This window comes from Equus przewalskii, chromosome 27 (assembly GCF_037783145.1).
Source record: "Equus przewalskii isolate Varuska chromosome 27, EquPr2, whole genome shotgun sequence".
Classification (NCBI taxonomy): domain Eukaryota; kingdom Metazoa; phylum Chordata; class Mammalia; order Perissodactyla; family Equidae; genus Equus; species Equus przewalskii.
Window position 1 is genome coordinate 31,057,289 of NC_091857.1, and position 24,193 is coordinate 31,081,481.

At 46.2% G+C, this 24,193-nt stretch overlaps 1 protein-coding gene and 1 long non-coding RNA gene across 2 annotated transcripts in view; one reads left to right on the forward strand and one right to left on the reverse strand.

Moving 5' to 3' along the window:
• Positions 1 to 7,034: 7,034 nt before the first annotated feature.
• Positions 7,035 to 24,193, forward strand: part of CLIC6 (chloride intracellular channel 6) — a 40,922-nt gene continuing 23,763 nt past the window's right edge. Inside the window, exon 1 of the mRNA XM_070597731.1 lies at positions 7,035 to 8,518. Within this exon, the coding sequence (XP_070453832.1) occupies positions 7,415 to 8,518 (1,104 nt within the window). The 5' untranslated portion in view covers positions 7,035 to 7,414. The remainder of the gene's footprint in view (positions 8,519 to 24,193) is intronic.
• Positions 12,652 to 13,947, reverse strand: LOC139079934 (uncharacterized). Its single transcript, XR_011533978.1, has 2 exons — positions 13,776 to 13,947; positions 12,652 to 13,354 (listed from the first exon to the last, which is right to left on the reverse strand). It is a non-coding gene; the product is annotated as an uncharacterized lncRNA (long non-coding RNA).

A 24,193-nucleotide genomic window follows, 5' to 3' on the forward strand; every position in this document is an offset into this window, starting at 1 on the left:
GCCCTCCCCTAATGGGGAGATAGACAACCAACAAAGAGAATAGAGCTGGGTAGGAGGATGGAGAGGGAGGTGTGGACGGGCAGCTGTTTTCACAGGACAGTCAGGGAAGGTGGCCATGAGGAGGCGATTTACGTTCTTAAAAGAAATCAGAACGTGAGCCATGTGGAGAGAGGGGTAGGGAGCTTCCGCCAGGGGGCCTGGTTTAGATCCAGTGTAGGACAATGATGGGGGACAGCAAGGCAGGAGAGGGAGTGGGAGGCGATGCCAGGTTACACACGCAGAACGTCAGAGCCCCTGGAAGATCTTTGGATTTAGTTCTAACTGTAAAGTGAAGCCATTGGAAGGAGTCTAGTGGGGGAGTGACCTTATTTGGTTTGCATTTTTAAAGGATGACTCAAGTTGTGGCGTTGAGAACAGACCTAGGGACAAGCGTGGAAGCAGGAAGAAGAGTTAGGATGCTCTTCTAGTGGTCCAGGCTAGAGATGGAGATGGCTTGGACCATCATGTGATAAGCTAGTAAGAAGGAAGCCAGGGTGACACATCTGGTCCAATGCTGCCCCAGAACCCCACCTGCTGCTCTGACACGTTAAGAGGGCCAGGCACCGTAGGCCTCCACGTCACTTGTTTTTCAAATTCGTCTGCCAAGAACACCTTTGGCATTGAGATCTTTCCAGAACATCTTTTTATTGTTTTTAGGCTGTAGTACAAGGTTGGAAAAATACACTGCCTCTCACTGTTGCTCCCAGTGGGCCAACTGTTAACATGCTGAAGAACAGGAGACCTCAGATTCTGGGGCTCCCAGTAGGCTCTGTTTTCAAGAAGAAATAAATAAACAAAAAGAAAAGAAAAGCCTATTTAAAAGAGAACAGAATTTAGCAGTAGTGTTTGGAAGGCTGGCAGGGGCCAAGGGAGGGATTTGGGTAGCGGCCTTCATGGTGAACCTGTGTGAGGAAGGCTGTGGTCCAGAGCCAGCGACTGGCACAGGGAGGGAGACGGGCTCCCAAAAGAGAGCTCTACACAAAAGTGCAGCACAGTCTCACTTACATGCGGAATCTGAAAAAGCCGCATTCTCAGAAACAGAGAGTAAAGTGGTGGTTACCGGGGGCTGGGGAGGGGGAAATGGGGAGATGTTGATCAGAGGGCACAAACTTCCAGTTATAAGATGACTAAGTTCTGGGGATGTGATGTACAGCATGGTGACTACAGTTCATAACACTGGATTGCATCCTTGAAAGTTGCTAAGAGAGGAGATCTTAAATGTTCTCACCACACGAAACAAAAAGGTCATTATGTTAGAGGATGGAGGTGTCAAGTAACCTTACCGTGGTAATCATTTTGCAATATAGGTGTGTCAAATCACATATTGTACACCTTAAACTTACACAATGTTATATGTCAGTTATATGTCAATAAAGCTGGGGAAAAAAAAGGGGAGCACAAAAACTTACGTCATGACCCTCAGGGATATTTATATTTCTATCTCCAGCAGGATTGTTATGGCTGCTCCTGGTGTCAGAAGTGAAGGTAACGTGAGAATGAGAAGCCAGCTTGTCATGACAGCTACATACGCTCCCACCCCCGTCCTTCTCCTAGGGCTGACCACATTCTATCTGAAGCCCACAACACTCCGTCTTTCCTTTGAGATTATAGACTATCTTTCCAGAAGGGGTTTCAGCAAGTGGTTGGTGATAAAATTCTGGAGACTTCTCCTCCTCCTCCCCCCACCAACAGCCGCTTCCTCTTCCTCCTTCTCCTCCTCCTCCTCTTCTTCTCTTTATCTCTTTTTAAAAATTTCCTTTATCATCCAACAAGCATTTGTTCAAAATCTAGTTTGTTTTAAGAAAACTGCAAGAGCGTGTGGAAAGAGAACAGAGAAAACTCTCACTAGCTAGATGAGTTCAAGGTAGGGGGACCACATAATTCATTGTCCAAATTAGGATGCTTTTGAGAGTGACAGGGCACGCTCTTATGATCACACTGCTGAGACAACAGGCATAACCCAGGACTGTCACGGGCTAAGCGGAATGAAGTGTTACTCTGGTTCTCTGTGGCTCTTCCAGCCCTTTAATATACCATCCTGTCAAGACTCAATAACTCTGCCCTCTGCGACAAGACTAACAGCCAGGTTGTAATGTTAACAATAACAAGAGCTGTGCTGAGTACGGTAAGGACATTCTCTGACTTAAAACTCACAATGAAAACGGTCCTATTACAACACCCACTGTTCTAGATGAAAAACTTAGTCAAGATCACACAGGTAATACAAGGCGAAGTGGGATTTAAATCAGGCAATGTGACCTGGAACCCATCCATTTCACCACGGCATTGTTCACGTTGTGTAATGTTCTCATTGTCTCGCAGGATGCTATATGGTGCTTGAGTCCCTGCCTCCCAGGTTCAGCCTATTCTGCAGCGACACCCTGCTTCTGACTCTAGTATATCTTTAAAAGGAACTGAACGAAGCCAGGCAGGTTTGGGGCCATTCTTAGGTGAGCAGGAAGAGCTGTTTGAAGAGAAATCTTTTGTTCTGCCATCAGTGCATCCTGTGATCTGAATGTTATCAGTACATCATCATCCCAAGGTCTCTTCCGAAAGGAGCAGAGACCAGCTAGAGAAAGAGGGGATCTCTGTGGAAACGAGTCTGTTCATTCTGGAAAAACAGCAAAAACAACAAACCTTTAAATTGTTTATTTATAAGCCCTTGAGGTTTTCTTTGTAATCCCTGAATTGCCCTGCTTCATGATTCCTGGTAATATATGGTAGGAAAACTATGATTACTAACAGCTACTTAACTATCAGTACTTTTGCCTCTTGCCTCCCATCCTTGAATTTGTCACCTATGTTTAACACTCCTTGGTATTTAAATAGCTAATCTGGTGCTGGCTGCCAGAGTTAACAACGTGCAAATCTCACCTTCACGACTCTGTTTATTCTGTATTTCCTTTTGTGTTCTTTATATGAACTGACTCGGCCTTTGCTAATGATTACAAGTATTCGCTGAAGTATTCACCAAAGTCAGTAGATAAGAATTTCTGTGAACAGTGTGTCTTGTGACACTAGCTTGTCCCCTGTTGAATAAAACCAACTGAGAACAGTATTTTTGAAAACTGGTTCAGGTTGATACATATGTATATGAAAGCATGCCTGTATTCATTCATTCAGTAAATATTTATCGAGCTTCTCCTATGTGCCCAGTCCTGTTCTAGGCAGTGACAAGCAAAAACCGATGGAACCACCATCCCAGTGGGGTGAAACAGGGGAGAGAGAGAATAAGTAAGTAAAATATATTAGATGTCATATGGAAATAACTGCTTTGGGGAAAAATAAGGCAGAAAAAGGTGACAGAGAGTAGGAGTGTGTTTTAAATAGAGTGTTTATCCATATTCATGGCAGCATTACTCAAAATAGCCAAGATATGCAAACAACATAAATGTCCTTTGATGGGTGAATAGATAAAGAAAATGTGGTATACACACACAATGGAATATTATTCAGCCTTAAAAAAGAAGGAAATCCTGCCATTTGTGGTGACATGGATGATCTGGAGGGGATACACTAAGTGAAATAAGCCAGACACAGAAAGACGAATACTGCATGATCTCACATATATGTGGAATCCAAAATAGTCAAACTCATGGAAACAGAGAGTGGAATGGTGGTTATCAAGGGCTTGGGGGAGCGGGAAATGCAGAGATGCTGGTCAAGGGTGCAAAGTTTCAGTTACATGAGATGAATAACTTTTGGAGATCTAATGTACAATAATGTGACTATAGTTAACAATATTTTATTGTATATTCTAAGAGGGTAGATCTTAGGTGTTATCACCACAAAAAAATTAAAATAAAACAGAATAGGGTGCTTAGAGAAAATAGCTCACGAAAGACCTCAACAAGGTAAAGGGTGAGCTACAAAGATATAGAGGGCACCCAGGCAGGAGAATGCCCAGTAAATTCTAGAAACCATCGAGGCTGGTTGGTTAGGAGCCAATGAAGCCAGAAAGAGATTGGGGTGCTTGATTTCATAGGACCTCGTACTTGGTGTGTAAAGACTTGACTCTTTCTTGGTGCGAGACAGGAAACCTTTGAAAGGTTTCAAGCATAAAAGTGGCATGGGTGGACTTGTGATTTCAAAGGAGGATCCTCTGGCTGTTGGGTGGAGAACAGACTGAGGGAGGGCAAGGGAAAAGAAGTAAGACCAGTTAGGAGGTGATGGGGGCCTGGGTCAGTGTGGTAGCAATGGAAGTAGAGAGAAGAGATTGGATTCTGGATATATTCTAAAAAGTGGGGACAACAGGATTTACTGGAAGTTTGGATGTGGGCATGAGAGAAAGGAGTTAAACTTTTCAGTGTGTGCATGCACATGACTATTTGTCTATATAAAGCTTAATATTATCCAAAGGCATTTAGCTAATTGTTTACTTATTTATTTTTGCTCCACTCCAAAGCCAAAGAAGGGACCTTCTCAGTCTTATTCATTCCTGTATGCCCAGTGTCTAGAACAGTCTTTCTTGCTCAAAAATGGAGAAAGTGTTTATTGTGGGTAATGGCATTCGAGAAAAACTGTAAAGAGCTCGGTTATTGTCTGTCTTTCTTATTTTCAGCATTGAGCCTGTATTCATTTAACAATAATACATTTTGTTTACTTATAGAAAATCCAAGAAATTTTCAGAATTATATAACATAAAATTGTTTTAAATTCCTTCTTAAGACTATCACTAAAAAGTGAGAGATTCTGCATTCTACAGATGGAATGATGTTATTTTGAGAGCCAATGTCATGAGCAAATGAATCCAAACAGTATAAAGGAATAAGTCCAAATCCTATAGAATAAAAATCTTGCGTGATACACAGGATTGGGTACCAGGACAAAATTTATTAGTGTTGGCTTTCTATTCTTTTTTTTTCCTCCTCAAAGCCCCAGCACATAGTTGTATATCCTAGTTGTAGGTCATTCTAGTTCTTCTATGTGGGATGCCACCACAGCATGGCTTGATGAGCGGTGTTACGTCTGCACCAGCAGTGGAAGCAGAGCGCTGGAACTTAACCACTCGGCTGCGGGGACCAGCCCTTAGTGTTTTGTCCTACGAGGACACTACTGGGGCCAGCTCTCAGCCAGCCAGTCAACTGGATGGAGTCTGCATTGATTAGTTAATCACGTCTCGGCTCAATTCAAAAGGAGCTTTTTCTAGAAATGCCTACCTTCCTTTAATCGGGATGTTTCTATCAACTTTGCCTGAATTAAAGTTTATGGAATATTATTATTCACATAAGTATGTGCCTTTAATTTGTTTGGTTTTTTTTTGTGTGTGTGAAAGTTGAGCCTTGGAGACCACTTGTTATTAAGAGCAAACTTACAGACGTAACTAATCTTGGATGTTTCCAACCAGTGCAATATACCTAGAACCTTTCAATGGGTCGCAGGACCCAAAGCCATTATATATATTCTGAAATCCAAAGGGCTCTGAAAAATGGCAATCTTTTTGGGGAGCTTATCTGGAAGCAAAACCAGAGTGACCAGAACTCATTTGATGGTGCACTTCAACGAGAAGACCTAAAGCTATGTATGGGTTTTACATATCCCACCTGATGGGAATCTTCATCTGTTTCACTGCAGGATATTAATGTGTTTGATCACAGGTTTATGTGCAGTGTTACATAATATAGACTATAAGCACTCAGTTATCTTTGTAAGAATTCTGTTTTCTATAGCACATCTGGCCTCATGGGGTTTGCATAAAGGACTGTAATCCTGTACTGTGTTTGCTGTTTGGGGCTGAATGTGCTGGCTTCACTCTTCCTTAAGAAATAAGGCTGATGGCTGTTTTCTCGCCTTGTGAATGGAGCAGGATTTCTTTTCTAGGTGCCTGGAGCTTCTGCAGAGCAGGATCTGGATCTGACACGTCTGTCTAGCTCACATGTGTGAGTGCTTTGTGATGATGAAGCTTCTTCTTGTTCCTTCCCAGACAGGGCACAACCTTGGAGAAAGGTAGCATGAATCTGGGTGAAACTGGGTTCCTGTTTTGTTACCAATCAGTGATTGGCAATGGGAATTAAAGGGAAACATCCTGATGATGGGCCAAATGAGTGACTCCAAGCCACATCAAAGACACCCCCTGACATTTTAGTGATAACAGAATCCTCTGTGGTCCTGATCCGATAATGTGTCTCAGGGCAGTATGAAAGCCGTCAAGAGCCTGACAACTCAAAACAGTCTTGAGTTGGGATCCTTGCTCCATCACATGTAGACTGGGCAACCCGTTCCTCACCGTAACCCACAAGATCTAGCCTAGCTCATGACAAATTTACTACACAGTTTTCATCATAACTTCTTTTATTAGGGACAAGATGTCTAGTCTGCGATCTTGGGAAATTCCTAACCCAGTGAATTCCACAGCTCTCCTCTGTCAAATCTTGTATTTTCTGCTCCCCAAGCTTTTAACACACAACTTTGAGGGTGAAGCACTGGGCACCGGTTTAGAAAATCTAGGAGAATCCGCAAGATAAACATACTTTTAGGGGCTTCAGGGACTAGAGAGATGAAGGATGTAACCTTCTCCCATCACGGGACCCTTTGTATCGGGCGAGGTTGAGCACAACACAGCCCATTCCTGACCAGAGCAGCTCGACTGGCTCCTTCTGCTTCTATATCGGGGCCTCTGGAACTTCTCAGGAGGGCCTTGCAGAAATTGGAAGGTGGCGGTGTGGCCTCCTCTTCTTTCTTCCAGGATCCACCACCTTGCTCTTGGACACGGAGGCACGACATGGGCATCTTCAGTTGGGTACCAGCTGAGCTTAAAACTTGGCTCCTGGGGAAGCGGGGATTAGGTGTTTGGGTGTGGGACTGTATGTTTGGGGGGTGATTTAAATGGCTCTGGAACTTGAGGCTGTTACAGAAAATACCCAAGCGGCCCAGATCTTTTCACTGAAATCTAAAGCGCCATGAGAAAGGCTATCATTGGCTAGGCTCCCAGGTCTTTCAAACAAGCAAAAAGGTGGGGGTGCAAACCCCGCCCAAGCCCCAGACGGATGGAGCTGGCACCAAGGACTTCTGGTCAACCCCAGGACAGCAGGCCAGGCACGTCAGAGGGTGCAGGAGCGCAGCGGCCCACCGCCTCCAGGGACCCCGGGTCGGAATTAGGGTCCAGGTGGGAAGCAGACGCGGAGCCGGGGAGAAGCACGAGCCGAGGAGAAGAGTCTAGAGAGCTTAAATCCGGGAGAAGAGGCACAGTGTCTCCGGGCGGAGCGGATTTCGCCTTGCGCGTCCAGCGCACGGCCGGGCGCCTTCAGAGCCCGGAGCCCGGCGTCCTCTCCGAGGGGGCGCACTGGCCACCCGCGCCGCGCCCTTTGTCCAGCGCCACCTGCCCCTTCAGCAGCGTCAAGGAAGGGTCTCCGGTCAAGGACTGGGATCTACGGCCATGGCCGAGGCCACAGAGCCGGAGGGGGGCGCCCCGGGTCCCCAGGGGCCGCCCGCGGGCTCGGCGCTTCTGGCGGAGAGACTAGGCGAGCAGGAGGCCGCCGGCCCGGAGGCGGAGGGGGAGGAGGCCGGCGAGGGCGCCGAGGGGGCGCAGCGGGCCGAGGGGGCGGACGCAGCCGCGACGGCCGCGGGGAAGAAGGGAGAAGGCGCGGGGTCGGCCGGAGGGCGCGCGGGCGAGCTGGCGCCGGGCGCGGGCGGGGACGTGGGGCCCGAGACGCAGGGCGCGCGGGCTGCGCAGGGCGAGGCGGAGGCCGGGGAGGGCGTCCCTGCGGGCCCCGAGGCACCCCCGGGAGGGGAAGCGGCGAGCGGCGCGGAGCAGGTGGAGGAGGCGAGCCCCGAGCGCGGCGCGCAGAGCGAGGCCGCGGAGGAGGCTCAGGGGGAGCCCGGGGACCCCGCGGCTCCCGAGGCGGAGGGGGAGGCGGAGCGCGGGCCGGAGGAACCGGGAGGCGGTGCGCCCGGGGCGCCGGGGGCAAGCATGGACGCGGAAGGGCCGGCGGAAGGGCCGGAGGGAGGGGCGCACGGGGCCCAGGGTGAGCCCCGGGACGGAGGGCACCGCAGCCCCCAGCCGCAGGCGGAGGCGATGGAGGCCGCAGTGGTGGAGAGCGAGGAGCACAGCCCCGGGGAGCTAGCGGCGGAGCCTCGGGGTGCAGCGGGGGAGGCGGGGACCCCCAGGGGAGAGGAGTCGGAGGAAGCGGCTCCCGGGGAAGGGAGGGCAGACGCTGGCGAGGACGGGGACCAGAGTGGGGCCCAGGAGGAGATGGAAGAGGCAGAGAAGGAGAGGCGAGAGCAGGGTCTGGAGGAGCCAGGCCAGGATGCTACAGCCGGGAACGAGAAGGAGCCCCTCGAAGGCAGCGCGGATGGGGAGGCGGCCACGCCGACGGGGGCCGCGGAGCCGGAGGCCGAGCTCAGCAACCACCTGGCGGAGGAGGGCAGCGTCGAGGGCGGCGACGAGACTGCGGCGCGAGTGAACGGCGGCGGGGAGGACAGCGAGGCGTCGGAGGAGGGGGCCCCGGGGCAGGAGCACGACATTACTCTCTTTGTGAAGGTAAAGCTCGCTTCCTCCAACTCCCGGGACGCTCCCTCCCATCCCTAATCTTGGTCTTCCAAGGGGGAAGCACCGCGAGGGTGCCTTAATGTCACTTCTGCTCACGGGAGGGAGGTGGGACAGCCTGGGGTTCATGGAGAAGAGTAAAGGCGGGTTTGGGGGAGGACAGGATGGTTTGGAAGCAAAGAAGTTGGAGTGGAAGTGAGGGGAAAGGGGGATGTGGGGCCAGCATCCCACTGTCCTTTGTCCTGAAAATCCTAACTGGCCATTCTAGACAGGAAGTTATTAAAGAGTAAACTTTAAAAAGAAATAAAAAGCGACACGCCCTTATTGATGTTCAAAGCAATTTCTGCCGAAGGAAGCTCGAATACTTGAATTGAAAAAATGCAAACAAGTAGGTTGTAAGGTGAGAAATGTGCGTGCTTCCAAAATCCCAGAGGCCCAGAGCTGGCCAACGTTTTCAGCTCCAAAAACGTATCCCACTTTGGTAGAATCGATGAGATATGTTTGGGAGAAAGGTGGAAGTTTATTTAAATATTGTAATGTTTAGTGGACATTTTAACATTTATTTTGGAAGAATACAAGACGGTGGTGACTTGAACATCATCTGCCTTTGTGTGCTATTTTCCACCTTCCTTCAAATGGGAAGAGAGCCATGATTTTGTTTAAGAATCTGCACAGACGTGACGGAGGAAGTATTGAGTTTAAGTCGGCATTTCTACAAGGTATCTAAAATGAGGGGCAGGGCCCAGCGGCAGCTCACGTGAAGATATTTGTTAAAAAAAAAAAAAAAAAAGACCTGCTTTCTGAAGACCTTTGGCCAGACCGGGAAAACAGCAGATAATAAGGTCAAGAATGTGCATTGCATGTTGGATCTTAATCCTTCCAAAATACTTTCAGGCTTGTAGAAGCCAGTTATGACCTAAAACTCCTTGACTGAAATGTAAGCAAATTCTAATAAGCAGAAAACGAAATGTTCCCAAAGTGATTAACATCAGAATTTCAAGAAGTGTTTGGGTGGCAAAGGAGTTAGAGAAGAAAGGGCACGCGTTACTTTGCCCGTGAGAAGGTGCTGTTCTGAGCAATTTTTAAGACCCTGAGACATTTTAAGATTCTGTGTTGGGACGTAACCTGAGGGGACGACCCCCAGGAAGCTCACTGGGAGCTGGGAGTCTGCAGGGCCCTTAGGGGAGGGCGAGAGCTGAATACGCGGCTGCTGTGTGTGCCCCAATCTGCTCCTTGGTTTAAGAAATTTCCCGTTTCTCTGCTGGCCTGGTTACGTGATTCCAGCCTCTTGTCACAGTTTTGAAATACAGCTTCCGAACTAGTCTCTCTGCTTCCATTTTCGGCTTTCTTCCACCTAGTTCCTTCGCAATAGCCAATGAGCTAGGAATAAAAGATCTGATCATTTTGTTTCTTAGTGTAAAATTCTTCAGTTGTTTGTGGCAGAATTTCAGATAAATCCACATGCCTTAGCCAGGCCACAAGCCTCCTCATGATGTTATTCCTGCCTCTATGACATTCCCTGGGCGTCCCCACCCTTTGTCACCTGTGGTACTGCTATGCCAGTGTAGCGAATTACTTACTTTTCCTTGAGAGAACCACATTCTTTCCTGCCTTGAAATTTTTTAAGTGCCCTACCCTCTGCCTGAATCGAGCTTCCTCCCCCTTGCCCCTCCCTCGACCCCCTGCCTGGTTATCTGCTGTGTGTCCAAGATTCAGCACAGCGTCATCTCCTCTGGGGAGCCTTTTCCAACCCCAGTCTGGGTTGGGTGTCCCTCTGTTAAGCTCCACTCATACACTCTGCATGCTGCATCTCTTCCCTTGACTGTGTGCAATTCATCTTATATCTCTGATGTGGAGCCCAGGTCTGGAACGGGATGAAGCTTTGAATGGGTAGCTGCCTGCATGAGGTAGTATACTGTGGTATCAATAGCACGGACATAGGCCAGTAGGTCTGGGATCAAATCCTGGCTCTGCTGCTTTCTTGCTGTGTGACCTTGGGCAATTACTTAACCTTCCTGTGCCTTTGTTGTTTATGGTTAAAATAGGGACAATGACAGTATCTACCCTATGAGATTGTTGTGGGGATCCAAGAATTAGACAGTATAAAGCACTTCGAACTGGCTTGAAATAAACATAGTATAGTGTGGGTTCTTATTGTTACGTCTACTCTGCTCCCATCGACTTTCATTGATTTTGCAAGAAACAATCTCCTTCCTATTCCATCCCTGAAACTTTATTAGTTTTTTTTGAGGGCAAATCTCTCTAGGTACCTAATTACCTCCAATCTTGGGGGCTAAGAGTGTTGTGAAAGTAAAAACAAGCCGTTTTCTCAGATTCTGCGCAGGGGTAGTTCGTGTCAGCAGAGGCAAGAGGCAGGGCGTGGAGAGCGTATCCGGAATGTTGTGCTCTGATGATTGGCTTGGTGCTCAATCCTTGTCTTTTTTTTTTTCTTTAAGGAAATAAACAGATCTCGAAATAGTGAGATTAATTTTCAAGCAACTACTGCTTGATATGACTTCTGAGGATCCTTTAAGAGGTGCCTCATAGGTGCATCTCACTTTCTTCTTATCCTACTCATGATTTTCTTTAAAAAACAAAACAGAAGACTTCAAAACAGAAATCAAGCAAAAGCTCTATAGACTGTTATGTATTTTGAGTTTTTAATACTTGATTTAAAATCTTTAAATCAGTTCAAAGTAGGATTTTTTTTTTTTTGCCAGATTTAGACCTTTCTACCTTCTTTCTTTGGCCTCCACTTTATTTGACTCTGTATTCCATAGTGGACACCTGACCTTCTAGGTTTTGTAAACATGTCAAGGCAAGTGTGTCGTGGTGGGTTTTCTATGCCATCGCTGAAGTGTATATTCACACCACTGTTCTTTAAGGAGAGTACTGCATGTTCTTCTAAACATTCTCCTAGCCTTCATAGGACAGCCTGGTAAACACAGTTTTAAATTCATTAGCCCATATTCTATTTGTGAACTTTTACATTTCTTCCTATTTTGAAATAAACATGTTGGTTACAAATATACCAGAAAGTAATGACATATGGCCCAGTAACACATAATAATAAAATCTACTTCTAATTTTAGCCACCCAATGGTTTTATAGTCCCCATCTTTATGAAAGTTATCTTCTTAATTTGTCATTTTGTTTTATTCTATAAGTAGGCAAGAATGTATTTTTGGGTATAAAAGAGCCAGAAACGTCTAGAACAGGCCAAGGAAAACCTCCTTGAATTATCGTATGGTAAATTAATTGCTGATTATGCTAATTTTTAGTTTTGTTTTCTCAAAGAAGTGTTAATTACTTGTCATCAAATTATAGGGTAACCTTGCAATATATTAAGAAAGATCCTTTTCTTCTTTACTCATAACAACAAGGGGCAGCAACATAATAACTTCATAACAAAATGACAGACAAAATACCAACAACAAAGGATAAATTAAGGACTTCAGCAGCTGAGGGGATTTTGTCACCAAGGAAGTCTTGCTTACAGGTTTCGTTCTTCTAATCCCGCCTGTATATTTGCAGGCAGGGTCTAGCGGTGGGACAGTCTGAGGTATGGATTTCCTGGCAAATTTCACATGACTTAAAAAACCCCAGCGTGACCAGTGAAGAATCCTGGGTGAGAGTCTAAGAATTTCGTAAGTTGTGTGTTGGACACCATACATTTGACTACAGACAGGTAATTCCTGCTGAGCTCTAGAGCTTGCATTTGCCATCACATTTGAGTTCTCCAGAGAGGTGAAATTGATGATGGAAGAAAGTAAAATCATGGCCTGTGAATAAGCATTATCACTCAAGAATGCACCCCTCCAAAAAATAAATAAATAGAGCCACCCAGGCGATGGCACACCACGTGGAGGGATGGAGGGATGAAGGGATGGCATACCACGTGGGGGCTGGGAACATGTCCCAGCATCTGACTGACTCCTGGTAGACCAGTAGGCTTTAGCTCTCTGTGCACACCTCCCAGGCAGAGAGCAGGTTAAGACCTGTTCTCTGGGGCTTGGTCTTCAAGGAGCTTGAAGGGAGATGTTATTTTCCTAACTGTGTGTGGACTATGTGTTCTGAAGGGAAATGAGCAAAGATGCATTTCTGCGACTTTCATTCTCCCTAAAAAATGACATTTTTTTGGTAATTTATTTTCTAATTGTCTTATACAACTTGCTCACAAATTGGATACATGAAATCATACAGGGTTGTTTGGGGTGGAAACCGAGGTAGAACGTCATGTTTTGCTCACCTCTTACACACATGGGCACACACATACACACTGGGAGTAGGGACCTCTCTCACCACACTGACTGAGACGTCTGGCATGGCACTGGCTCATGGGAGGCCCTCGATCAGTGCTTTTTGGTAATGATAGGTAGATAGCCAGATGGATGGATGGATAATTGAAGGCGACTCAGCTAGTGAGAAGCTGGACACAAGCCCTGTCCTCCACTGTCCCAGTCTAGTGTTCCTTGTGAAAGGGCTGGAGCTACTCTTCTCCATGAAGACTTCTTGGTAGCAAAGTTGGAAGATGCTAGAATCCCCTTGGGGCTGTGGAAATTTGCGGCTCTGCCCTGCCGTGTGTGCAAATCATCCTGCCCTTGCCTGGGCTGGTGGGCCGTGTGCACTGGACTCATAGGAGTAAGTGAGCAATTGTGTTTCACCTTCAGCTTGAGCTCCTCACATGGGGTCTCCTTTATCTCTTCGGTTTCACGTGGCCAGCTCTTTTCCATTCGGCCCACTCAGATATCCTACCTCCTTGAGCATCTGATGATCCACAGGAAGCCTTCAAAAACGCCACACAGGGTTCTTTCAGCATGGAAATTTACCCTGTTGTTTCAGATACACAGAAAAATAAAACCTAGAATTTGAAGGAGCGTGTAAAATCCAAACTCTGGTCCACATTTTAGGTTCAAGTGGATCACACTGCTCTAGATTAATCCATTAACTCAGCACACGTGGATTTATCACTGATTGTGTATCAGGCACTGTGCTAGAGTCTGGAGACACAGTGTCCCTCAGACTGACAAGGTCCTCACCCTTACAGAACTTACCATCTAGCACAGAAAACAGAGACTGAGCAATGTATTATATATATCAAGTGCATGGAACATCTCCACTGGGGTGAAACTTGCAGTGGGAGGGACCGTATAGTTTTTGCTCATCATTGTTCTCCCAGCCCCCAGCTTAGGGTCTGGCACACAATAAGCACCCAATTAATGCTGGTAGGAAGGGAGGATGGCTGACTCACATTTTTGCTGGCAAGAGCTTCAATTCCTCACCACTTAGACTCTCTCCATGGGGCTGCTCTAGTGTCCTCACAATATGGTGTCTGGCTCTCCCCAGAGAAGGGACTCAAGAGAGGAGATGCCATAATGCCTTTTATGACCTAATCTCAGAAGTTACTCAGTCACTTCTGCCTTATTCTATTCACTAAGTCCTGCCCTCAAGAAGAGTGGAATTAAGCTCCACCTTTTAAAGAGAAAGTCAAAGAATTTGTGGACACATTTTTAAAAATACCATGCCTACCTTTTTCTTTTTTTCCATAAAAAGTAGTACACTGGGTGTATTTTGGGTTACAGCGTGCTTTCTTTACTTAACAGCATATCCTAGAAATCATTCCCTATTGGTCTGTAGCTCTCTCACATTCTTGTTAAAGATTTCGTAGTTTTCTAGGGATATTTCTCTACAATCAGTTCCCTAAGGATGGATGCTTAGGTAGTTTCCTCTTTTTGATATGTTAAATGATGCTGTAGTGAATGTCCCCCGACAGATGTACAATCATACACGGAACTTAAATTCTTAGAAATGGTAGTGCTAGGGGAAAGGACATGCCTATTTAAGATTTTGATAAGCTTTATCAAATTTCCTCTTCAAAGAGGCTATCCAAGTAGCTGTCCCCTGACACGCTATGAGTGCCGTGTTTGCCTCCCCAACCTTCCCCGCTCAGTGTATTACCCAACTTTTTGAATCTAAGAGATGAAAAAAGATGCCCACTGTCATTTAATTCACATCTATTTTAGTATGCATGAGACTGAGTATACTTTTATATATTTAAAAACTGCTGGTGTCTGTTTATGTGAGTTGGCTATTTATGCCCTTGGCCCATTTTTTAAATTGCCTTTTCGCCTTATCCTTCTTGATTTTTATATTAAGGAAATTTGAGCTTTGTTGGTCATATGAGTTGCATGTATTTTTATGGGGCCCTTTTGACTATTTGTCCTGGAGCAATTTATCATTTTAGTCTTAGTAATTTCTTCTAATTGATGCATGGGAAAACAAATCATAGATTGATAGCGCTTTTAGAAACGTTCACTTCATTTACTGGAATCTTTAAATTCTCTGTTTTGCTTTATATTCTATAATGTCCTAAATCCTAGGGGATTAGGTATTTCAAGTCCTGCCTTTCTCCTTTTCTTTTTAATTAGCAGGTTGCGTTTTATGAAGCACATGTCCTTCAGGATCAAACTCCTTCTTACATCTAAGAATTCCTGTTCAAAACAAAGTTTACAATGCATAGACAGCAGGATCATTTCACGCCCACACTGCTCCAGCTGAAAATGTAGCCTATCTCACTTTGATCTTGGCTTGCCGTCTACCAAAATGAATTTGATTCCAGCCAATAAAAACCATGGTGAAAAGTAATCATCTATGATGAAGTGATATCAAAATATTGTTTCCAAGGTTGTGTCTTCTAGCCAGATGTTCTGTTTATGCTCCCATCTGTTGAAAGAATTGACCAAGATTTATAGAGAATGATGACAAATCCTATTTGTAGAGGTCCGTGGGGCTGTGGAAGCCTACCCACAGCCATGTTTATGAGTGAGAGGGAGAGCTGAAATACACAGATAGCAAAAGTTGTTTGGAAAGAAAATTTGAATCCTTTGAGAGGGTAGCTCCGTGGAGAAACACAGAACATGTTGACGTATACTTACTCAGTCTGTGAGGGTAAATCTAATCTTACATATGCACGCAAGAAATCATCAGGTTAAAAAAAAAATCTCTTATTTTTACTAGGTTTGTGGACTCTGCCCCCAACTCACCATTTCTCTTCCCTTCTGCACTTGGCTATCCATGTGAGAGTTGACTGCTTTGATGTGGGGAGGTCTTCCAAACTGCCAACTGGTGTTTTGGACCCAAGTGGCTATTTAAAGCAAATATTGAGTACCTGTCATGTGTCATACATTGTGCTTGGGGTTGAGGTTACAACAGTGACAAACACAGCTCCTGTGTTTCTGGAACCTTAAGCCTAGAGAATGATCCAGAAGGAACCAATTATAATACCGTGTGAGGCAGGGGAGCCCAGGGGTTCCTGGACGGGTGGGAAGGGTAGGATGGCAGGCTGGGCAGTAACCACCTTAAAAGGCAAATTTGACCTCTAGCTCTCCGACTGCACGGGCTCTGCCCTTCTGCTGCATTCCCCTCTATTTGGCAGATTGTGCTGTGTGCCAGGGATGGGTCTATGAATGATGGCAACGTAAAGCGAGGCTACTATAGAGAGTGGAAAAAACTGGGTGGTCAGTTTTTAATGATGTGTTTTGCAGAATGTAAATTTTATAATCCCATAAATTCTTTCCATCTAAGCCAGTAATGCCTCACCAGTCAGACTGCATTTACAGACATTAGCTTTTTTCTGAGCACAGTCATTGAACAACTATTAAAGTACTGTGCATGTTGAAAATCACTTTTACCTTTCCATTTCTACAGCAAGAGCCTATAGTAAGGAGTACAGTTGAAGACCAAAATGGGGGAGAGTGACAAAGGTTGCTCAGTGGTGTTCAGCTGGAGGATGGGCTGGTCTGAGGGCTCCAAGACAGCTTCACACACTTGTCTGGCATCTTGGCGGCGTGGCTGGAAGGTGGCCTCAGCTGGGACTGACAAATGGAGACCCTACAGGCAGCCCCGCCAGCATGGGGGCCTCAAGATGGTCAGAGAACAAGGCAGGAGCTGCATAACTTTTTAGAATGAAAACCACACAGCATGGGTCCCACCCTACTCTACTGGTTACCAAGTGTCACAAAGGTCAGGCCAGGTTCAGAGGGGGCAGAATCAGAGCCCGTTTCTCAAAGGGAGGAGCGTCAAAGACTTTGCAGCCATCTTGAATCCACCACATTATATGATTTCAGGGTGTGCTGAAATGCTCAAATCATTTACTTGTAGACGCAGTTCTTTGCTAACTTGAACTCGTTTAAGAAAAGTTTAGCAGTGCCTAAAAGCAATGGAGTTATTTTATTTTGTATTCATCGATGGGCAGAGCAATGTATCTGCAGGACTTACCACAGTACATCTTAATACCATACAAACACCATATAAGCCGTAGTTCACAAGCACAGAGGGCCTTGAGCCAAGATCTGGGCCACTCCATATGCCCTTTCTATGGTCATTTCTTTGTTGTCCCTAAGGCGCAGCCATTTATTCTCACAAAGGAGAAGCAATACAGTGGTGATTAAGTGATTAGGGAGACACTAGGCTCAGTGCCCCCTTTTTGTTTCTGAGTGTTCGAGTTCAGAGCTGCCCTGAAGGAGAGTTGGGTCTCCTTTGATAAAGCTGTGGGATTCTGCCTCCGGCTAGCGGGACTCTGCACAAGGGGCCAGCTGCTGGGAGAGGAGAAAGCCTCAACCCATTCTGGCTTTATGTTTGTATTTTTCTAAACCTCCTGTGGGCTTAGGATGCTGCAGTCTGGTAGGAAGAACCTCACAGGACCCCTAGCGGTGCCCCCAGTGTGGTGTGGGGATGAGGAATCAGGAGTCATCCCTGGGTGGAGGCACCCCAGGGGTTCTGATGGGGCCCTTCGGACAGTGGCCACGTGCCTGCCTAAGACTTCCAGCATATCCCAGCTGTCAAGTGCTTTGAAGGCTGCACAGAATAAAGGTGTTGTGGTCTGGACATCCAGGGCCACCAGCCTTTCTCCCCAAATGAGGAAAATTAACACTTTTCTGGTGCTCTCGGTGTCAGGGCCTTGGAGGCGGTGAGTTCAAAGACTCTTGGAAAGACTTAATCTCTCCCCCAACTTTGCTCCCTTTGTTTGACCTCTAGTCCCATAAACGGTCAGACTGGATGAAGGTTTGGGTTGCACTCAAGGGCTTCTTTGTGTCATTTAACTCCCCAAAGAGAGAATTCCATACTTAAGAAAACTCAGAGGTGTTAACACATCAGCTATGGATGGGGGCCTTTTTTGTCATCTGCCATTTTGACCGATATGTTATGATTCTTTGCATCATAAACGGCAGCAATAAAGTAAGATTGCTCTGCCAGTCTGCTGATATTGAGATTTGCTGTAGTAAGCCCGGCAGATACACTTCTCTGCCCATCAATGAATACAAAAAAACTCTCAAAAAAACAAAAAACCTCCATTGCTTTTAGGCACTGCTAAACTTTTTTTAAACCAGTTTACATTAGTAAAGAACTGGATCTATAAATAAATTATTTGAACATTTCAGCACACCCTGAAATTCATATAATGTGGTGGATTCAAGATGGCTGCAAAGTCTTTGACGCTCCTCCCTTTGAGAAACGGGCTGTGATTCTCCTCCCTCTGAACCTGGCCTGACCTTTGTGACACTTGGTAACCTGTAGAATACGCTGGGAGCCATGCTGTGTGATTTTCATTCTAAAGGCTGTGCGGCTCCTGCCTTGTTCTCTGACCATCTTGAGGCCCCCATGCTGGCAGGGCTGCCTGTAGGGGCTCCATTTGCCAGTCCCATCTGAGGCCACCTTCCAGCCACCCCACCAAGATGCCAGACAAGTGTGTGAAGCTATCTTGGAGCCCTCAGACCAGCCCATCCTCCAGCTGAACACCACTGAGTGACCTTTGTTAATGTCACATGGAATAGAAGGACCACCTGGTCAAGACTTGTCTGAATTCTGGACTCACAAAATCATGAGATTATAATAAAACAGCCTTTGGCCTGCTAAGTTTGGGGTAATTTGTTACTTGGTAATGGGTAGTTGGGACATGTGGCTTATGTCTCTCCTAAGCTGGTGAAGTCTATGGAGGTGGAAAGATAGGACCAGGTGAGAGGTCCGGAGTGCTTTAAAGCAGTTCCGAGACTGGGGGCCGGTGCACAGGAAGGAGGGCTCTGTGGCCGGCTCTTCCATTCGGTGAGCGACTTTTTCCCCCTTGAGTCTCTATAGGGATTGGAATATTCTCAGTCCTTCAAGAATGTACACCACTAGGGTATATGAAAAACAGGCTGCATCATTAAACAGCTTTCCAGAACAAGGTGTTCCTTTGTTGTAATAATTCCTTGTGAGAATATTACAAGGAAATAAGCTTTTCATCTCCATGTAAAGCCTTCAGTTGGTATCAGGCCATATTATTAAATAAGGATTAAAAATGGCCCTGGCATTTTAACACATAATTCGTATATGAGGATAAAGAGCCAGTTTCCTTTTATTCATCCGCATTCTTCTTATGACTCGGTCCCACTCACTGTGACAATGGACACTAACATAACCAAGCCTCTGGCCAGAATTTAAAGCTAAGAGCAGTATGCTTCAATGGTCAAGCTATGTGGATCAACGGTAGTGAGCCAGCTAATCCATCTAAAAATACATCGATTGTTAGGACAGTTGAAAAGAATAAATACTATACATACTTGGGAACATATTTAGGATTAATAGGCTTTTTGAAAAGTTCCTATCTATGTTTCAAAGTTTTAAGATCTAAAATTTCTTAGGACCTAGGTGTAATGATGGATGATATTGTTCTTAACTTTAAGGAGATGGAAGAGAGAAAAGCACGTTTCAAGATAGAGCAGAATCCCCTTTGGGGCCTGGAGTGAGGACCCTAATGAACACATTTGACTGAGGACGTGCAGACAATGAGTCCAACTCTCCACTCCACTGGGGAAACACGGCCTGAACCATTGACTGGGTATGCACGCAAAGTCAATCTAGAAAGTGCTATCAACTGTGCGGGCTTTCATTTATTTAAGGAAAACACACTCAGTTTGTCTTTTCTAAAATAGACGCTGCAATTATGATACATTTTTCCTCTACAGGCTAACACAAAGTGTGATGCATAATATTTGTGTCAGGGGATATGCCAGTCGAATAACAATGAACAACAGCAACAAAGAGATGACAATGAAGGGCATGGCAGCCTTTCCCTTCGCTGCTCCTGAGTGCCGCAAAAGAGAAGATCTGTCGGTTTGATTCAATCTGTGAGGAGCCTCCTTTCTGGCTCTGGGTTTTGTTGGTTGTTGGCTATTTTGTTGTTCCTCTGGAGGGCAAAAGAGGGAAGATAAGGAACGGAAGGCTAGGGAGCCAACTGGGTGGTTTCCTGTCCAGTTAGGGTTCCCTCTGCCTTGCAGAAAAGTTAAAGAAACTGAGAAGCCTTACAGATAGTCTGCACTGCGTGGGAGTCACGGCGAAGGGGCCTCTGGAATCTTTGGCCCGTTACCTGCAAGCAGCCCCGTACAGCCCTTTCTGTTGACCTTGGCAGTTACCCTGCAATCGGTGGTGTTAACAGGAGTCCAGCAGGGAGGGCATGGTCTGGCTGTCTGCTCTCTTCCCCATGGGCCCTCGTCCCTCCCAACTGCAGGATGGTTTGTTCCCCCATCCCACCCAACAGGGCTCCATTCTGCATCTCACCAAGAGGTGGGGATAAGACCAGTGAGAATTCCTACTTTGCTGAAACAAACTATAGAAGGAGGAGGAGGAGGGGGAGGCGGGGAGGAGGAGGAGGTGACGCTGAGCTGAGAAAAGCTAGGGCAGAGGGTGCAGGGAGAAAGCTGATCCGCCTCAGTCAGTGGTGTTTCTCATGACTGATGCAATAAAACTGGTTTCCCTCAGTCTCTATGGGAGACTCAAAAGTAGGAATTCCAGAATTCGAGCAGGGCTATCGAATTCTAACGGCTGCAGTGTCAGAATCTCCCCAAAGAAAAAAGCTTGCCTGCATTCCTTGCCCCTTCCAGAAATTGTGAAATTAGTTAAGAACTGAGCACATTAGGGACTGGCGCTCTCTGTCACATTTCTATTGCTTTTTCCCCATGTCATCTCTGTCACCCGCTCAAGTGGTTTGTATATCCTGTAGAACACTTGACCTTTCATAGGGCGCTCCTCCTCCAGTTTTCTGGTTGACTGGGCATTTCTATAAAAGGGGTTCCTTTAGCTTTTGGCAAAGAAAACGATGTTCAGTTGTATCATTGTTTCATGGGAAAATCAGCCAATATATCAATTCACCTCACATCATCTTTCCCAGGATCGAAGCTTCCTTATTAAGAACGTTCTTCCCCTAAAGGGTTTCAGTGGGGGATATTTCAGTAACAGAATTTTTTTTTTTTTAATCTGCAGTCCAAGTTTTCAGAACTATAAGTCTACAGCATGCCTTATTTAGGTGAATTAGGTGAATTAGCTTTTCAAGGTTTGTAGGGTATCATTTAAGTTCTTACTTCCTGCACCAATAGGATCTGAATGCAACATGCATCTGAATGCAAAAAAAAAAAAAAATGCAGAGAGTTAAAAATATCCTGAAATTATTCAACTTACTCACAGAGAATAATGTGTGATGTGAGTCTTGGCTCTGTATTTCTCTAACACTATCCACTGTAGGAGGGGTTTTGGAATGTTCTCAACTCCACGGGTACCCTGAAACTGGGTCAGGAATAAAGTGTGTGAAATTCTGGAAGCCAACTCTTCTCTGAGGGGGCCTCTCCTCTTGCTCCATCGTCTCTGCCCCCTCGACCCTGAAGATGTGTTGACACGTCAGAAACACTGAGTGTTTCTGTTCACAGTGGTGGAGAGCCTTGATGTGTTTTGGGCATCATCGCTCGATTGACTCATGTATTCATTCACTGATTCAGCAAGCGTTAGTAAGCATCCCAAATTTGATAGAAGAAAATCTTAGATTATTTTTGCACAATTTTGTCTTTCATAATGAGGTTTTGTGTTTCTTGGTTTGAGGGGCCTGATGTTTTATGCTCTTTTCACTCTCTTGTCTTATTTTGTCAAGTAGACGTTTATCAAGTAGACTCACAGATGAGACAGTGCCCACCAAGCTGCCCTCAGCTCCTTCTTCTCCTGGTGTCGTTAGAGGGTCTCTGTGATCCCGGTCACATGGATGATATGGATTTGGATGCAGATGGGGTCCAGGGAATCAGAACAAGTCTGGTTTAGCTGGTGCCCGAGAGTGGGCTAGACGAGCTGAGGCATGTAGCCCCCTTAGGGTCAGAAATACCTAAGACCCAGCAAGTCGTCTTCCTTTAAATCCCCTGAACGCTCTCATTTTCGTATTTGTGCGGATGACTTTATTTCAGCCATAAGTGAACGAGAGCCCCACAGAGGCATGAAAATAAGGCGTTGGCTTTTATTCCAGTAGGGACTTTCTTTCCATGAACTCAAAGCACTTTTATAAAGTTGGCTTCAGTGTGGAGTGGGACAGCTCCCCCGCGGGTCAGAGGGAGAGCAAAGGGCCACTGTGTCACCCTTCCCCTGCCAGAGGGAGCGTTTGCCTGCACCCCCATCTAGGAAGCCCCCGTCCACCTTGTTTCTTCCATGTGGGAGAGGGGAGAGCCACAAGAAGGGTCTGGATTTCTGGGCTCGCCAGCTCCTCTTGGTTTCTCACTCCTCCAGGGGTCGTGGTCAGACCCACTCTGAGGAAGAACTTGTTAACACTCAACACACGACCCCACAGGTGTGAGGCAAGGAGCTTGTCGCAGAGAAGCCCAAGTTAAGTGTTGGGGACTTGGCTGAAGAGTGATATTTCCCTTCGGGGATTGGGAGGTGGGTGTGAAACAAAACCAGAGACTGCTTCCAAGGTGTTTAAGTTCCAAAGCACATGCCCTGCATCACGCCATGCATTCTGAATATTATTTTCTATGATCATTTTCTACCAATTCTGATTTCGGGTCCTCTTTCTTATGTGGAAGGGGCTCTAGCATGCTTCTTGTTTGTTGTGTCAAGGGATTTGAAGTTCTTCTTCCTTTTTCTGAAAACTGTCTGGGACTGGGTTGACGTTGGTGTCCCTTAGTATTGCTTGGCAAAATTCCGGGGGCGCTATCCCCCCAGTGTAGACTGGAACATGAACACGCCCATGACGTTGTGCCACGCAGTCATCCGGGGACTTCTCTGGGGACTGCGGCTCCTGGAGATTTTTCTTTTGGGTTCACTTTCTTAGGTTTGGCAAAAACTTTCAGACAACTCCATTTGCTGGCTCCGATGTTTCCCTGAATGCTTTATCATTTTTGATTCACCTTCAACACGGCGTGAAATGATGTCCTTCTCTCCCTGATACCGTCCCAAGTGCTCACGTCTCCGTTTATGAGCCATCCTCATTCTAGCTCTCCAGTTTTGAGGCAAGACAAGTTTCTGCTTCCTTATTCCTATGAAAGACTGTCCAATTATTTCCCCAGTCTATTTCCTATAGAGGGATCACGGGAGCTTGTCGGGGGTTCCAGGAGGGGCATCCAGATCCTCATATGCTCCCAAACAAAGGGCAGATTTCCTGGGGGTGAGGCTGGGGTTGAGGGCTTCTCTGGTCCCGCTCACAGCTTGTGATGGGTGAGGGCAGAACACGGCCTGGAGATCCTCTGGGGATTGGTGGCATCCACCCAGATCCCAGCCAGATTGTCTACACATTCCATTTTCTTTCTGAAATAGAGAGCACTTGTCTTTTCCTATTTAATGACCTACAGGCTCCCTGGTGTAAAACATTTTCAAGTTATTCTCTTCAAAAACTAACATTTTGCTGCCTCATCTCTGCGTTCCAGCTTTCCAAGCCTTCCTTTGCCCGTTAACATAAACGTGAAATACGGCAATTCTTAAGGAACTGGACCTGCCTAGGTTGGATTTAGGATAATAAACGAGCATCTTTAGAAAACCCCAGGTTCTCCTCCTGTGGTGTTGGTGGGTCCAGAGTCTCCATGAGGCAGATGAAGCGATTCATCCCCCTGACACCGGATTGCCACCGTTACAGTATGATTTGCAACAAATGAGGGACACTGGTTTCCGGGCCATTTAGTATAACTGCCCCTTTTGAAAACAGGAGCCTCAGAATGGTTTGCTCCTCGGCTGGTTTGTGGGCGTCTATGTGAAGCTGAGCTCGGGCTCACCGTCTTCTTTAACTAATGGGTCGGGGTTAGGGAATCCTGAAACAGGATAGGCCCCCCTCCTTCTCTTTTCCCAGGGGTGAGGGTGGGGAGGGAGTTACGATATTTGCCAAAAATGCATGTGGCACAGAAAAGACTTCCTTATGACAAAGCCTTGGCGTTAACCTTGACCTTGGCCAGCCACTTTGGTGCTTCTCCTAGTTTGGAGAGAGCTGATCCCCTTGGCCTTAGGCCACAGGCCTTCCCTGTTGCGTGGGTCACACCAGGCCATAGAATATAGTCCTGTAACTAACAGTGGGAAATGGGGGAAGGCGAAGCTTCCAGATAATCCTGTAACGACTGAAGTCTCTTGAATCTCTCCGTTTAAATTGCTCACATCTGCAGGGTGGTACTGCATGTCTCTGCTCGCTGACAAGGACCTTGCAAGTTCAGCACATTGATTATCCATGACCTAGGAACCTCCGGCCTTGCAAGGATACGGGACTACAAGGAAATGCAAAAGGAAACCTGATTGTTAAAACTGGGGTCGTTATACTCTTGAGCATAGTTCTAGAAAATTTTGTGATTTTCCTCAACGCCACATTTCTTTTTTTATTCCGACTCCAAATTTCTTGCTTTT